At 35.9% G+C, this 16411-nt stretch overlaps 1 protein-coding gene across 1 annotated transcript in view; it reads left to right on the plus strand.

The window, feature by feature from the left end:
• Window positions 1-16411, plus strand: part of FAF1 (Fas associated factor 1) — a 152648-nt gene that overhangs the window by 41814 nt on the left and 94423 nt on the right. The window contains exon 7 of the mRNA XM_053950465.1: window positions 5201-5306. Coding sequence (XP_053806440.1) covers window positions 5201-5306 — 106 coding nt within the window. The remainder of the gene's footprint in view (window positions 1-5200; window positions 5307-16411) is intronic.

A 16411-nucleotide genomic window follows, 5' to 3' on the forward strand; every position in this document is an offset into this window, starting at 1 on the left:
CCAGAACAATAACCATGTGTTCTGTGAGCTGTGGACATACTGAAATCTGATTTCTAGTGAATTCCTGCCTCATCCCAGCAGCTGCAGTAAATCAGCCTTCTCCTTCTATGCTTCCCAGCATCTCACCTACCTCTGATGCCGGCTCCAGTTGTTGTATATTTTGTAGCACCTGTGTAATATTTTTCTCCTTGCACAGAATATCAGCCTGCCCTGCATCTGTTCTTCAGCTCACAGTCAGGTAGTATCAAAGGAAAGGAGAAATCATGTCCTGTGGATAGTTTTGTGATCACTGGCCAGGGGTCACCAGGATGAGTATAAAATCCTGCACTTTTAGTGTAGCCTTTTGCTGAGGTGGGTGGTAATTTGGGACCCCTTCTTCCTCCTAGCTGTTGATTTACACCTGGTATTTGAGACCTTTCTAGCAGTATGAGACCTTTCTAACAGTATGAGACCTCCTTAAAACCAGTGACTATGTTCAAAATTTACCAGGTGGGTGGAGAAAAACATGATTTCCCTTGGAAAGCAATCTTGAAAGGAAAGATGCCAAAGAATGTCCATCATTCAAGGTCCATGGGGGTAGATCCCTTGCACCAGCTTTGTCAGATTAGATTAATCCCTTCCTCAGCATGCAATTCCTTCCCTTTGTTGCCTTGGATGCTTCTTGAAGGCTGACAATACTCAGTTGAGGAAATGGGTTTAGGAGAATGCAAGAGGGAAACATTAAAAGTGTGAGCATGGGAGTCGGGCCATGGAGCTGGGTGATCCAGATTGTCTCTCCTTTCTTTCCTGTGTGTTCTGGGAGATGCTTTTTATCATTTTTTGTTGCTGTTGTCATTATAATGGATATAATGTATTTTATACTTTTTTTGCTAAATAGCTGAAAATCAAAGGTACTTTATTATACTTGATGAATCACTGGAAAGTTAAAAAGCATTAAAAACCCAGGTGCATACCATGGAGATTATTAGAAATAATGCAATTTTGCTAAGTGATTGTAACTTGTTAAACAAGTCTAATCATCTGTGTGGAAAAGAAAAAACCCACAGATCCCTTTTTTCAAGCAATAGGTCCATATATTGCTGAATGCCTCTTCTTTAGATGATTGCAGAGCACTGGTGGTGATGTGGTGTCTTGTTGTACGTTATCAACTGTAGCAGAGTGTTAATTAAGAACGATGTAACCTGCAGCTCCAATTAGTAGTCCTGTCTGTTTAACTGGACAGGAGCAGTGCCTTGCTTTAGTTACTTTAAAAGCTTCCATAAGAATGGTAAGATTAATGTTTTATTTTCCCATCTGTTCATGAGACAGTTTAAAAATCCTGAAGTTTAAAATGCAATAGAATGTAAACAAAAGGGCTTCTGCTCATTTACATGTTAGCCAGATTTGCTAACTGATTGCTGTTTGAACCTAATCTACCACCTCCTGCTGCATTAGCTACAACAAACATTACATTTACATACTGATTTCTTATTTTGTTTTAATGTAAATAATCCGTAATTACAGTAAATTTGGACTTCTGTTGACATGAGCTTATATAAATCTGTAAGTTTAAAATGGAAATGTTAATTACCTTGTGTCATACCTGTTTATATAAAATCAGACGGTTTGGGGGAAATCTCTGTGACTGAGAAAGATATTGCCTAGTGGGAAATACTGAGTGTATTTCATAAAAACTGGAATGAAAAGGAGCATTTACATATCATGGATTAAGGATTTATTTATGGTGTCAAATTCTAAAATATTACTAAAATTTCAGAGAAAAATGCTGTCAAAAAGCAAAGTATCATATAAAAAATCAGAGCCTTAATGCCATCACTTAACAGCAGATAGAATCAATCTGTTTTTTATGTCCAAGTATCTTGATAGAACTGGTCAGAGCAATGACTATGCTCTGATCTGTTTTCTTTTGTCTGTTCTTGAATTTGTTTTTTTGGGTGTAGGCAGGGTACCTCAGTTGGAGGATTGGTGCCCAGAAATACAGATTCCCTTGCCTCTTGTGCTGCACAGCAAGTGCAGAATCATTGAGCTGAGGTAGAAAGGTTGTAGTGGTGTATATCACCTATCAGCAAATGCTTTTCAGAGCTGGGGTTTGCAGTAGGGAAAAAAATGTTCTAGTGAGAGTGGCCTACTTTAGTCCTCTTTCCAGAATTTAGTTTTCTTTTCCCACTAATTAATTCTCAGATTAATTGTATTCTCTTAGCACTGGTGGCAGCAAAGAAAAAGAAATGAAAAAAATCTGGCTTGTCTTTAATGGGACCTACAGTTTGACCCTGATTTTTTTCCCCCTTTTAATATAGCTATTTTATTTGGAAAATTGTAGTGAACTATAACATTTGTAGGAAAATTAAACAGCTGCAAACATGGAAGCCAAAATTTTAGAGATGTGCCTTGTATTCAATCTTCTCAATATAATTATGTGGACCTAAAGAGAAATAGAAATGAGCTTTATCTTACTGTCAGTGAGAAGTTTCCTGTAAATACTTTCACCTTGTAAAATTTATCATTCCCTTAATGGCTGAAATACCATTTTTGGGCAAGTTGTATTTTGGCCAAAGTAATTTGGGGTAATCTGCATCCCCCTTTGCTGGAGAAAATGTTTATGGGAGGGACAGACATCTCTGGCTCTGTGTTCACATCACCCCATCCCACACAGAAGGGTGGCACCAGTGCTGGCATCAGTGACCCATCAGATGTGCCATCAATTCCTCCTCCCTGTGACTTTCTCGTGGACACTGTCCAAGCTTTACAGCTGTCGGTCACGCAAGATTTTGACGTAGGAGCTCCAAGGACTGGAGCAGTTGACCAGTTCATTTCTGTGTAAGCAGAAGTAATGCTCCTCAGTTTGTTATTCTTCTGCACTGCATTTGCTAACACTTTCAAACCCAGTTTTTCCTCAATTATTTTCTTTTTTTTTTTTTTTTTAGACAGATTAATTTTCAGCCTCTTTTTTCACTCTGTTTGTCAATGAATATGTACTGAGAATTTGCTTGTTAACAACATTCAGCTTGTGTTGCTTAGAAATCCCAAAAGTAGAGGTGTCAAAATTGTTAGTTCGAAAATTAAAGCTTGTAATTTTTAGGCGCTTAATTTAAATTTGTTTGAAGAGTATTTTTTCCTTTCCAAAATACTTCCTGCTCTCACAAGTGGAAAACTTTTCCTATGAGTGGATGCTTTTTATTAGCAAGCTGTATTTTGAGTTGTACTGAAGTGTGTGGATCATGCATAACTGGAGAGACTGAGGGTTTGATCAGACTGGCCTGTTTATTCTATGTTTACATCAATTACAGAATGAAAACATGAGTCATGTTATCACTTAGCATCTACAGATTTTCAGATAGAGTCAAAATTAGCTATAACAGAGTCTTGTGTGAGTCTGTATGGAATCCAGAGCCATTCATATGTGTGGTAATTAATGTTTTCAGAGCAATTAAATATGTCATTTGCCTCCAGTATTTGCTGAAAACAAATAAAAAATCAGAATCTGAAAAAGCACAGCAGGATATTTTAGTTGCTACTGAACATTTGCCAATAGAAAATATGGCTATGGGGATGCAAAACTTACTAACAATCAAATTAGAATTACCGTTGAAAATAGCCATGCAACTTTTCAGGACTCCTCTTTTTTATTTTTTTCCCCTCTTTTGAAGGACTGTTAAGTATTTAAAAAACTGTTAGGCCTTTTGTAGAAAATCTTGTGAAAGTGCAGAAAACTACATGTTCAGCATCGATGACTCCAGTTACATTTTAGTGTCTCTCATGCTCATGATCACACTTAGCATTGGCAATGAGTTATATTTATTTTCCATACTGGAAAACCATAAAAGACAAGAAATAGAACTTCATGATTTTGTTTTGTAGTATGTGATTATTGAGATGTGACTGGAGCCAAATTAGGTTTCCCAGTGAAGATATTTTTGTAAGGTAAATATCCCTGAGATGTTCAAGCAAATTGTGTATCTCTTGCTAAAGCATGCATTGAGTATTGTATGAGTGCCTTCCCATCTGAGCAGCAAAACAGCAGATCAGTAATTCCAGAACGAGTTAAAACTAACAGATGAGGTCTGAAACGATGTAGGAGTCTTTCTTGTCTTCTTGTATCGTAAGATACAGCTGTGCTGATCTGCATTCAGAATTTGTCCTTTAGTGCTAAGAGGAATGGCATGTTGAAGTGTCACAGGATAGTGAAGATGTGAAGCAAAGAAACACAATCTGTCATTCTTTTAAGTGTATGTGATAAGAGAAAAAAATGTAATAGGCCCAATTAAATGTCATATGCCACTGAACAAGCCAAGTCTGCATAAATATTGTTTAGAAACCCAAGCTGTGGTACAGTGCTGCTGCAGTTTTGTAGCATGTGTAAGATTGCACATAGCCATAATTGCCATGTCTGTAACAGAAGTCCTGCCTTCTGCTTTGAAAAGTAGATAGCTGCATAATTTTGTACCTAATTAAGCAATCAGGATGCCTTTTTAATATCCAGATGTTTTACTACCAGGAAAATCAGGAAAAAACCCCAAGTTTATAGCAACATGAAGATATGGTTGGTCTGTTTAAACTGTATTTTAAGATTTTTTAATTTAATTTTTATTTGTTTTTATTTTTATTAAAACCTCTGTGAATGTACATTTAAAACAATGTGAGCAGAACTAAATTTTCTAGATGTTCAATACTCACATGAGAAATTTTGCTGTGGTTACTTTTCCAGTTCTAATTAGCTGGGTTTATGTGCTTTAAATGAATCTAAGCAGAAGAATTTCCATTTGGTTTCTGCTTCAGGTAACCCTTAAGAAGCAAGAGCATGCTTTGCCTTGTTCTATTTACCATCAGTTCTTAATGTGCATCATAGCTTGATATTTGGTCTGGCCATCAATATGCTGACAAGCCTATTATTAATGGCATTAGGAGTGCTAAATACACCCGATGTTTGTGAAGATAATGGGACTCTCTCCATTTTGAAAATACTTAACATTAGATGAGCTTTAAAGGCTGCAGTCACCTTATTAAGGAGGGAGTTCAGGAATGGCCTTTGGTCATTCTCAGCATGCTTCCTTGCATTTAAGAGTGAAAAGAGAGATGATAATGTTGTGCCTGGACTTGTCCATGTAGAGTTGAGGGTATCCTGGGGTTTCTGCATCTAACTGTAAAACAAGCTATAACATGCTTATCCCTGATTTTCCTGTTTTTCTTTCAACCATTTCAGGGCCCTGCAGGAGTCATTAAATCAAAACTTCATGCTGATTGTCACCCATCGAGAAGTCCAGCGGGAGTACAACCTCAACTTCTCAGGAAGCAGTACCATTCAGGAGGTGAGTGCTGTTTCACAGCTCAAGAATAAATGTAGCTCATTATAGCTAATGCCAGCTCTCTTAAAAGGGGTTTGCATAGTCTTGATGGATATTCCTGTATTTTTTTAGTCTTTTTTATTTTAATCAACTGGACAATCAAGATTTGCTGTATTTTGATTAAAGAATTCAGTTAGGAAAAGATGTTCTACTAAATTATACAGAAAGGATGTTTCTTTTTGTATTGTAGTAGCAAAATACTACAACAAACAGTTGTGTATACACAAACAGTTCATTGAGTTATTCAAATTTCATTTTACTTGAAACCCCTTGAAGCTCCCTCTGTCTTCCCTTCTTTTAACCAGCTCCATCTCCATTTTGAAGGCACCTCAACCACTGTGCTGCTTGCTGGTGGAGTGCTGTAATTCTTACTGGCCTGGTAGCCAAATGGTTTTGTGTGTAGTAGACGTTGCTGCCGTTCTGTGGAATGGCCAGCAAGGGGTGATATTGGAGAGAACTTCGGCAGAATTAAGTCCTAAAGGAACAAATATCCCTGATGTGACTCTGGACTCTCTGAATTCAGAATAAGCAGTCCCTTACATATTTTTAAAACTCCTTTCCAAGCCCAAAGGTTGTTGTCTAGTGCTCCATGGTGTATCTAATGCCACATGTTGTGGATGTTATTTTCCCTATGACCCACTGCCTTCTGGAAACTTGACAAACAACCTAGAAATGTGAATCTTCAGAATTCACATGACAAAATATTAAGATTAAATGTTTGCTTTTCAAATTAAATGTATGTTTGCTATTATTAGTCTGACACTTCTCTCAGTCTTTTAGGGTTGAACAGATTTTATTGAAGTTTTTCATGCCACATGCTGACATGGTAGACAGAATTAATTTAAGTTCTGTAACATTAGGTATGGGAGTAGTATCTCATACAACAATGAAAAATCATCACTAACTGTTTTCATTGTGAATCCTATTATTCTTAAGATCTAAGTTCTGATCTTTCCCCCATGTGAAAGCTTGTTTTCTATTTCTTATGTTCAGATCTACTATAGTAAGTTCTGTTTTGCTTTTCGTGGTAATACAGATACACATACTTGAATCAGTTTGACTTTTGAGGGGCTGAGCTTTGACTCTCTAGAATTATAAAGAATTTGAATGTTTATGGAAATAAATCATCATGTGTTTTTTATTTTAAAATTGTGAGATTCTAAAAGAAAACACATACTTGTCTGTTTGATTTTTATCAATGCTGTATCATTTACTTCTTTGCTGATGGGTCTTACCTGGCTTTAAGGAACCAGAAAGCTGTGACAGGGGGATCTAGACTGCCTTTCCATGAACTGAAAGTTTCTTGTTTGTTGGTAATGGCAGGTTACGGTCATCAGGTTGCCATATGAAATCAACATAATGTAAGAGTTAATTATGATTTTCCCCTTAAACAACCCAAATAAAAACCCTATCACCAGGTAACCAGAATGAGCACAAAATCTTTCCTTGCCTTTCTTGTCTCTGAGTGTCACACCCAACAGAGTGTATAAAGTTGTGAAGGGGCTAAAATGAAAGGAGCTCTCTGGCCCTTGTTGTGCAGCTGATGCTGAACAGGTGAACGTGTCTGTCTGTGCAAAGGCTCCTGGAAATCCCTGGGGATTTCGCTGAGGTAAAAGGGTTGCTGAACATTTGTCTAATTATAGAAAACAAGCACTGTTTTGAATGTTAACTCCCTAATGGCTTCTTTTTTTTTTTTTTTTTCTTTTAGAGTAATCATTGTAACAAATTTAGGCAGTCCTTGTGGTTTGGAGGAATCGGTGGTATCGTTCCTCGTCTCCTTTGTCTCTGTCCTCTCCAGGGACTGTTAGATTTTTTTTCTCTCTTCATTCTCTTGTTCACACTTTAACAAATTAATAGTTTACTTTCCTCCTGGTGTATTTTTGTAACGGTGGAGAAGCTCAGTGATGCAGTTGCCAACCACAAGAGGGCAGGAAGGACTATTCAATTATTACCTAAAAATGCTGCTCAGTGTTTTCAAATTAGCTTCTGGTATATTAACAAAAAGGACTATAATGGCCAAGTTATTGTTTGATTTACAGATAATTGGCATATTGCAGGGAGGAGACTTAATTTCACCCTTTTAAATTAAACAGGGAGATTTAAAAAGACATAAAATATTCATTAATGTTCAGTGATTATAAAGCAGTGGCATATATTTATTCTACCTTTATTACTGTTTCGATGGGAAAATACAGCAAATATTTCAGAAATCGACTTGGCCATACTGACAAGTTGAAATGTTTAAGCAGTGTTAATGCAATCTACTCACATGCCATATCCTATGCAGAAAGATTCAAAATGACTACATCAATTATTAAAAGAAATATTTAAGATTCTAGAAATGTTCTACTTCTTGCCACAGTTGGGTGCAACTGTCTCTCAAGGGCTACTGGTGCAGTGTGTTGCTGTTATTAGTACTGTGAATTTTAAGGAATAGATATTTTTTCCAAGGGTCTCAAAAACCCCCCAAACTCACGCCAAAAACTCAACCCCACCATCCTTTCAGAAGGCAGAAATATTTTGCGGTGCATTAAATGCAAAATCCAGTGAGCTCACAACTGTGCTTTCCTAAACAACTATTGCTGCAGTTCTCTGGTTTTTTATTGTTTAGGATGCATGTTTAATAGTAAATGATATTTTGATGAACTGTTTTTTCAAAGAAATTGCAGTGTTTAATGGGGAAACCATGTGACAAAAAATTATCTGAGAGAAGCCTGATCCCGTAGTGCTCATGTCTGCTTCCAAAATTGATTACATTTTACTTTAATAGTTGGATTTTGGAGGGTACTTTGTTTTATTTTTTAACATTCTTTATCAAAATAGCTGACTCTTTACGTATTAAGATCTGTTTTCTCATATTAAAAAATATAAGTTACATTCAGTTATATTGTTTTGTGATCCTGAACTTACACAGAATCTTTGGAAATGAAATAAAAAAACAAATGGAACGTGTTAAAAATTCTGTATATTCGATTCAATTTTTTTTTTTTTTAATTGGGCAGGGGAGTAGTTAACTTGGAAATTTAATGATAACACGATGGTCTAAATTGCAAGGTAATATGTGTCACAGGTTTCTGACATCCGTTTGTTCTTGTAAAATTGCAGTATTAAATTAATTCTGGGCAGATACTGTTCTGGGAAATATCATGGTTGCTTTTTTCCATGATCTGCATTTTAAATTGGAAATTGGTAGGTTTTGTGCCAGTTAGGAGACTGTTAATGAATACATTTCCAGTGTGTTAGATGGTTAAATAAAGGCAATTTGACAAATTGAACTCCTAATACGAGACTAAAAGGAGTTTTATGTCTGAAGACTTGTTCTTTATTCTGCTACAATAATTTATAGAGGTTTGAAAATGGAGAGATTTTTTAACTTCAGGTTTGAGAAGCTCTCTGCTAAAGTATTACAAGGCATTGCCACATTAAAGATAATTTCTTTTCTATCTATACTTACCAACTTGTCCTCATTTAGAAATTAACATTTCTACTATTTTTCATTTTTGCAAGTTGTAGTTTTATTATTTGACAGAAATGAAGGAAAGCTGTCTTCAGAAAGGGGAATATTTAAAAGTGTGTTAAAAGCAAGTTTGTGTTCTGATCCTGGAGCAGACAAACTAATTTGTGAAAAACTTAATGGGCTTGAGTCACAATAATGTGCTCTGCACTTTTTGTTTTAATCAGTGACACCGAAAAAAAAAATCAAACATTTTTAACAAACTGGATCGCTCCATTGAAAACAAGTCTATTTTACTCTTTTGATACAGATTTTGAAACCTTTTTGTGATTCCTGCGTGCAGGATTGCAAAAATATCCAGTGTACACAAGCTGTGGCTGCTAAAGGGGGGATAAATACGCAGAACCCTCAGTCCCCTCACAGACTGTGATCTTATTTTGTAACTGCTGGAAATTCCAGTTGAGAATACTATGTAAAACAAGTACTGGGCACTAGAATTCTTATTAAAACATAAAATCTGTGCAAACAATGCAGAGAAGATGGGTTTTTTAAATACTGGCTGCCTCTGCATAGCTGCCTCTGCTTTTTATTCCGTTCCTTTAGCCAATAATTTAAGCAGGGGCTGCCTGCTCAGCATCCCTGTCACCTGTGCTAGGTAATAGATTTGTTCTCTGTTCCCCACAGACTCACTGGCTAAGGTGGAATATGGAAAGCAATGTATCCAATAGCCCTCCAGGCAGGAGGAGGAACTATTTGTGCACACAACTGCCTGGGCTGAGATAAACTGTAAATTCTGTGTTGACAGACCCTAATCAAATCCTTTGTGATGGATTTCTTTAAACTTTTTTCGTGAGTGGATGAATGTTAAACAAGATGCAAAATCACCATTATGAACATGCAGGCAGAAGCCTCATTTAAAAGGCCTAAATAAATGTAATATATAAATATAGGTAAGCTGAGAAATTACCTGCAGCAGGCAGAAAAATAATTTGGCTGAAGGTCTTGTACGTTTTTCAGATCCGTTTTTTGGTGTCTGAACAAAATATTTTCAAGACAGTTATTGCTGAGTGAGATCATTCAAAGTGAATGTCAGACACTGACACGGAGACATGAAGTGCATGTATAAATAATGTTACTCTTTTTAATGCTGTAGCTAAATAATTACAATAAAACACATTTACCAGAAATAGACATACCCAAATATGGTAAATATATTAATAATTTCCGAAACAGTTGTTTTGTGTTTTGACATTTTGTACTTGCTTTAAAATTGTTGAAAACTACTGTTGTAGTAAAAATCAGTAACTAGCACTTTTTGGATTTAATAGGAAGTACACAAATGTTCTATTCTTCAAATACTCTTAGTATCAGAGAAGCTATTAAAATACATTGCTATATTCATTGTACTGGAGAGCTGTATTTTTTTGTGAAATGTGAACATTAAGTTTGCTTTTTAAAGAAATCTGTCATCTTGAAATTATACTCAATTTATAGCAAGTTGTAACAGCATTATACATAATTTAAACATCACTATGATAGCCTCAGTGTTCTGCAGTGGTAAATGAGGATGTGCTAGCAAGCCAGGCTTTGACTTTTTCAGCAGGGAGAGAAAAATCTATTTTAAAAAAGCTAAATCAACTTCTCAATTTGTTTTTTGCTTTTTTATTACAGAAAACCAGCACATTCCAAAGGTAAAATGTATTTTAGAACCTGAAAGAAATTTTGTAAGTGGTCATGTGTTGGGAATTAGATGAAGTTCCTTGGGAAATAAAGAGGAAATACCTTTTAGTACCTGTTCAACAGTGATAACTTTATTAGGCACTTTAAGTATCTTAATACCTGACTGAAGAGATCTGTTTCCAAGATATCCCATTGAAAAATATGTATAACTACTTTTCTTTTTCTGCAACAGAAACAGCAATAAGAGATAAAGAAAGGGCACTACTTCTCACTTAATTATGAAACCTAATATATTCCTGACAGAATATGTTTCATAACCTGTAATTTGATTTTGGTGGGTTTGGACGTGCATATCATTAAAGAAACGATCTTCAGTTATTAAAAACTAGTAAACATGGACATTTTTATATGCAAGAAAAGGCAGAGAGTAAATAATTGCACTGGTGACCAATACTGTAATAATCCTGTTTTACAATATGCACTTGACAGGTTGTAATAGTGCTAATTGAAGAGACTAATTCACACTTGCTTCATTCTATTCAAAGGCAAAATCAGCAGCTTGTTTTGCTTTTGACCAGATGGTCCTGATGAACACCTACTGTGCACTTTAAGTGCTTTACTAGAATTACAAAGGCTGGGGGCTGCATCCGACTCAAAATGATTTGAGAAGAGAAAAAAACCTCACTGCTCAATGGATTTGGTGCAACTAAATTAATTCTAGTGGACCCATTACACATTGAGCCCCCTTTTCAAAGTGCTGAGCCTCCTCGTTTGTTCTGTAGCAATGAGAAAGTGAAAGGCAGATTACTGCAAACAGAAATAAAAAAAAAGTGCTGTGAAAAGGAGAAAAGAGGCCTTGAAGCCTTTTCATATCATTTGGGTTTTTCAAGTGCGTTATTTTTGGGGAGGGTGGATGTATGAAAAGCCAATTGGAGTTTTTTTTGTTTTAAAGTGCGCTATTTAAGTACTATGAATATAAAAGCAAGAGCAACAGTTGACTGAGTTTACTGTGGTAAAGCTTTGTGTCCAAGGATGAATCAAATTCATTATAGTCAATGCTTTGTATTTTCATATGAATGTAGGGTTAGTTTCACAAGACTGTGTCTGTTTAGGATAATTATAATTTAATATTTTCCTTTCATAAAGTTATCACTGTAGTTTATCTAAAATTTGCTGAAAGCAAGGTTTTTTCCCTTGCATAAATTTAGAAGCACCCAGAGAGTTTAAAACTCCAAAGGAGGCTGTTTGATTTGCAAGGGAAGGCGAGGCAGGTTCCAATAGCACAGATTATTATAACTAATTAGAAGTCACACATCTGTTAACGTTCAGTTTGTCAGCACTCAGTTTAGTGTGTGTGTGTTTATATCTCTTCTTCCTTTCTCTCCTTCTCTGTCTCTATTCCCCTCCATCCCTAAGTGTAAGTTGGGTCGGAGAGAAACTCTCAAAGGATAAGGATCAATTTATTTGAATTTGAAAATAATGAGGAGTCATTGTTATAATTTTGGTTATGGGTTTGGCTCTGTAAATGCTCAGTCATGTGAGTTGTCCTTATTTTAGAAGTAATCATGTTGAATTGAATGGCTTTGCTCATGTAATTTAAGGATGCTAAGGATTTTGGGGATCAAGACCTAATTTAAAACCTTGAATTTTTAAAAAACTGCAATTAAAACCTTCGCTTGCTATTCTGATTTTGAATATTTGCTGTGTTTTACTTTTGGGTTGGTGAATTTTTACGCAAGGCTTCTGTCATAATGCTAGCTATTAAAAAGGTGTTAGCATGAAATGACAAGAAAACCTAAGCAGCTTTATGAACATATTAAACAGCTCTGTCCCCAGCTCTTGTGCTATTTAGAGTGGGAAAGCAGCACTCTGTAGCTAAATAGCACAGTGCTGTTATCTGTGTGAATTATATTTAGTTGAATAACAAATGAAAAATTCAAGTTAGCATTTTTTTTTCAATTAAAAAAAAAATTTACAGCTTGTAAATTAAAGTGATTTAGAACATGGTTTAACCTTTCTATCCTGTGTTAACTATAATATGATCACTTCTATTATTGCATGATATACACTTATATTAAAAAAACACATTCGTTGAATTGATGATTTGTTTTCAAACAATGAAATTTGTATTTGTGCAAATTATAGTAGGCACAGTGTTCTCTCATGTTTTCTCATCAAACAACCCAATTATACTTATAAATAGTGAGGTGCTAATGAACTGTTGTTCAGGAAAAGTTGTTTTTTTTTTTTTTTTTAACTTGGGTAAGAAAGGAAACACTTCACAATTTTAGAGTGCTTGCTTGGTGAGAAAATATTTGAAAATATTTTACTTATGTAAATCATGTTGGTGCTATCACTTTTAAATACACAACAGAAGCTAATCTAAAATCCCCATCAGTTCATATGGAGCGTAACTACATGCTTGACATTGTAAATTGCTCACTTAATTGGGAACTGAGGATTTACTTATATTCATTAAGTTACAGAAGTTGTTTCCTAAGAGCTAATATTTCAGCTTGAAGTTTATCACTGCATTCACTGAATAAAAAGAGGTAATTTTTTGGATAGTTTTGGTGATAAGGATATTTAAAGTAGTGGTTGTGGAGTTACAACACCAAAATGGTCAAAAGTATCCTGAAGCAGCAGTGTAATGATGGTGCTGCACTACATTGCTTTGTAATTACTGTGCAAAGAAAACACTCAGTTGCTGTTCCAACTCTGAATTAATAATGTTTGTCTCATCCATAGCATCTTAGTGACACGGGCACCATCTCTGTAATAAACCTGTTTCTTAGGGTTTTTCAGTTGTATCTGTGTAAAACATGAATTTGAAAAGTTATCCTTTTGGTTTTGTACCAGGAATCCTGGGCATAAATTGGAGAGCCCTGCACTCATTTAAAGGATAAAATGGCCTCATAATCACCCACAAGAAATCCCTGTTACTGTTTTTAAAAAGGGTTATAGCAGCTCTCAGCAAATATTTGCAATAGGTGGCAAAATTTATGCCTTGCTTTGTGGTAGTTGCGTGACCAGACAGTGGGGCATAGGATTGTTTTAAGGTTTTTACAGCTGCAGGGAAAAAGCATCTGTTCCTAGAAAAGCCTTCATTGTTTAATTTTGACACTGACTTTTCCATGCAGCTTGTACCAGTCTCTGGATTAGGTGCCACTAAGATGAAATTTGTTTTAAGTTGCTCCCAAATGCAGCTGTCACTATACACAGCCTTGTAGCTTAGGCAAAGGAGACATAATCAAAACAAGCATTTTTGTACAAGGTCATTTGGCAGACTAGGAAAGCTCAGAGCAGGAATTTTGACAATATTGTATCTTGTGAGTAGCTTGGCTATTAGCTTTTGTGTTTGCTTAATAATTCTGGTGATCACTAATGTGTATGACTGTCTCAGAAATAATGAAATGATATTTTTTACTGCATTACTTTTCATATACTTTTAATTTATTTTGATGGAGCAGTTTCTGTGGTATTCAGTTACATACATCCCATGTATGTTTATTTGTATCTCTGTATCTCTACAGTGAAATGGAATGATTTACAAAAAGCAGGGAAAATTGACATTTTTGAAAGGGCTTCCATTTCTTTCCTTCAAAGTTTCCAGTGAATTGAAAATGAAAGAGCACTTCATTTTATGTATCCCAGAGTTGTGTTAATTTCTACCCAGCTGGTCTCAACTGATTGATACAAAGCCAAATTTGTGACTGCATGCATTACAAAGTCTGTAATTTGCTAATGAATTATGATAATAATCTTTCATCACACATGAAAGATTTAGATAAACAATTTACTAACTATATAGTTTGATCACAATTTTTGGGTTTGTACCAAGCTTCAAATCTACTTTTATTTTTCCCTGCCTAGATTAGCAGACCAAAGTGAACTTACTCTTACCTTGTTTTGACAGCAGAGATGCTGGAAGTTACATGGGGATGATGGTGGACAGAGGAAATGATACAAACTTGCAGTGTAAATATCCATATTTAGTGTATAGACAAATCAAACTGCCCAGTTTCCAACTAGAGGAGCATCACAGGAGGCATGGCACAAGAGATTATTTGAGACTGCATCCACTGTTGTGGGGGATGTAGAAATAAATAAAAATAGGCTACAGATGTTTCTCAAGTTCAACTTCCTCCAGGTATGGTGGAAGCAAACGAATTAAAACACAGCTAGACAAAGCCATAAGGACAAACTAGGCTTAAAGAGAATGGAAAGGAAAACCAGATCTTCCAGAAGAGGAGCACCTGACAATGTTCACAGGACATGAGCACACCATAAAGTGTCTTCCTGTATGAAATTTGCCCATTTTTGATCAGATCATCAATCTTCTGACCAGAGATTAAGTCCCAATTATGTAGAACTTGCTCCTGTACACAGGAACAAGGAGAGGAGCTCTTTGTTCAGTGCCCTCTTCTGTTCCTCAAGATCAACAGAGCTTGAAAAAAAAAAAAAAGAAATCAATTGATAATTTTTCTGCTTCTTTTGAGCTCAGTAGAATGGCTTTAAGTAGGCAGTGTTTTGATATCCACCCTAGGAAAGCAATCAACCAAACAAAAAAACCCACAAGACCCAGCATGTATGTCCAGTGTTGTTATTTTTATGTGGATGGAACTATTGGCTTCAGTGGTTTCTGGCTTGATGTTCTTCTTCTCAGACCATGAGTGACCCAAACCAGCTGGTTTCTCACCCCAAAACCACACGTGTATGACTGCCCCAAATAAAATCACACTGAGATTCCTGTTGCTACTGTTATATAAAATATTGTTTGACTGGTAGAATTATTTAAAAACCACAGAAACAGGTAGTAAAGTAGGACGACCAGCAGTGTCAGAAAACACCATCCAGAGCAGGGCCTGGTTATGTGGAAAAGATGAGGAAAAGAGCTTGGGAGTGGGTGCTGCTTGGAAAGGGGGTTGAGCTATGACCCAAAACTTTTTATTGTTGCTTTATTATGTTGTTTGTTCTTATCATATTTAGGGAACTAGAACTTTATGAATAACCAGGAACATTGAATCACTTCTTGCTGCATCAGGTTAAAAAGAAAAAGGCTTAGGTTTGGTTAGAAGGCAGATTTTTTTTGGTCAAACTCTGATTAATGGAAAGTGCAGAAAAAGGGAGGGAGGTGTAAACAACAGAGGTTTGGTGTACCAAGACCTTAACTCTCACCACTCCTTTGTCCCCAGGAAGGTGATTCTGTCTAGTAGCTGTTATCTGGTATGTCTAATGCCCAGTCGGTCTCATGGAAATTACAATGTAATTTGGAAATACAAACTAGCTGAGGATCTTCACACTATTGGAAACAAATAACCAATTAAAGAAAAGCAAGGGAAATAGGATTAGAAAGAACAAGGAGGTTTTGCTATTTTTCTACAATTTCTATATAAGAAAGAGAGATCTTATAAATGTGTGGTAATAAAATAGCAGGAAGTCTGTCTGTCTGATATCACATGGCAGAGCTGTGCATACCTTACTCCAACACCAACAACCCAAGGACTGACTCAATTTCAGTTATTTTCACAACATCAGGCTACCCCAGATATTGCTGCAATTTCTTTTAGGAGAAACAGAAAGGTTTTATATTGGTTTATATTATTTCAGTCATTTTGGATGACAAGCTACCTTTTACTGAACTCGGCAACTGTAACACAGTGACTCTCATGTAAGAAATACTGTGAGCTGTGTTTGTGTCCTGTCATTAATTTCTCTGTAACTGTAAGCTGAATTTCAGTTCAACATCTCCCCTCTGTGTCTTGCATAAGCTTCTGTTTGCACTTACTCACAAAGTTCCTCTTTTAAGGCAAGAAGGACTTATTCCTGAATAATTCAAATGTGGGGAGTGTAAGAAGTGCTTGGATTAATCTGCAGAGGGTTTTGTGTGTTGACAATTTCACCTATAACTAACAGTCTCTTTCACCCACTCTGC

Source organism: Vidua chalybeata, chromosome 9, assembly GCF_026979565.1.
Source record: "Vidua chalybeata isolate OUT-0048 chromosome 9, bVidCha1 merged haplotype, whole genome shotgun sequence".
Classification (NCBI taxonomy): Eukaryota; Metazoa; Chordata; class Aves; order Passeriformes; family Viduidae; genus Vidua; species Vidua chalybeata.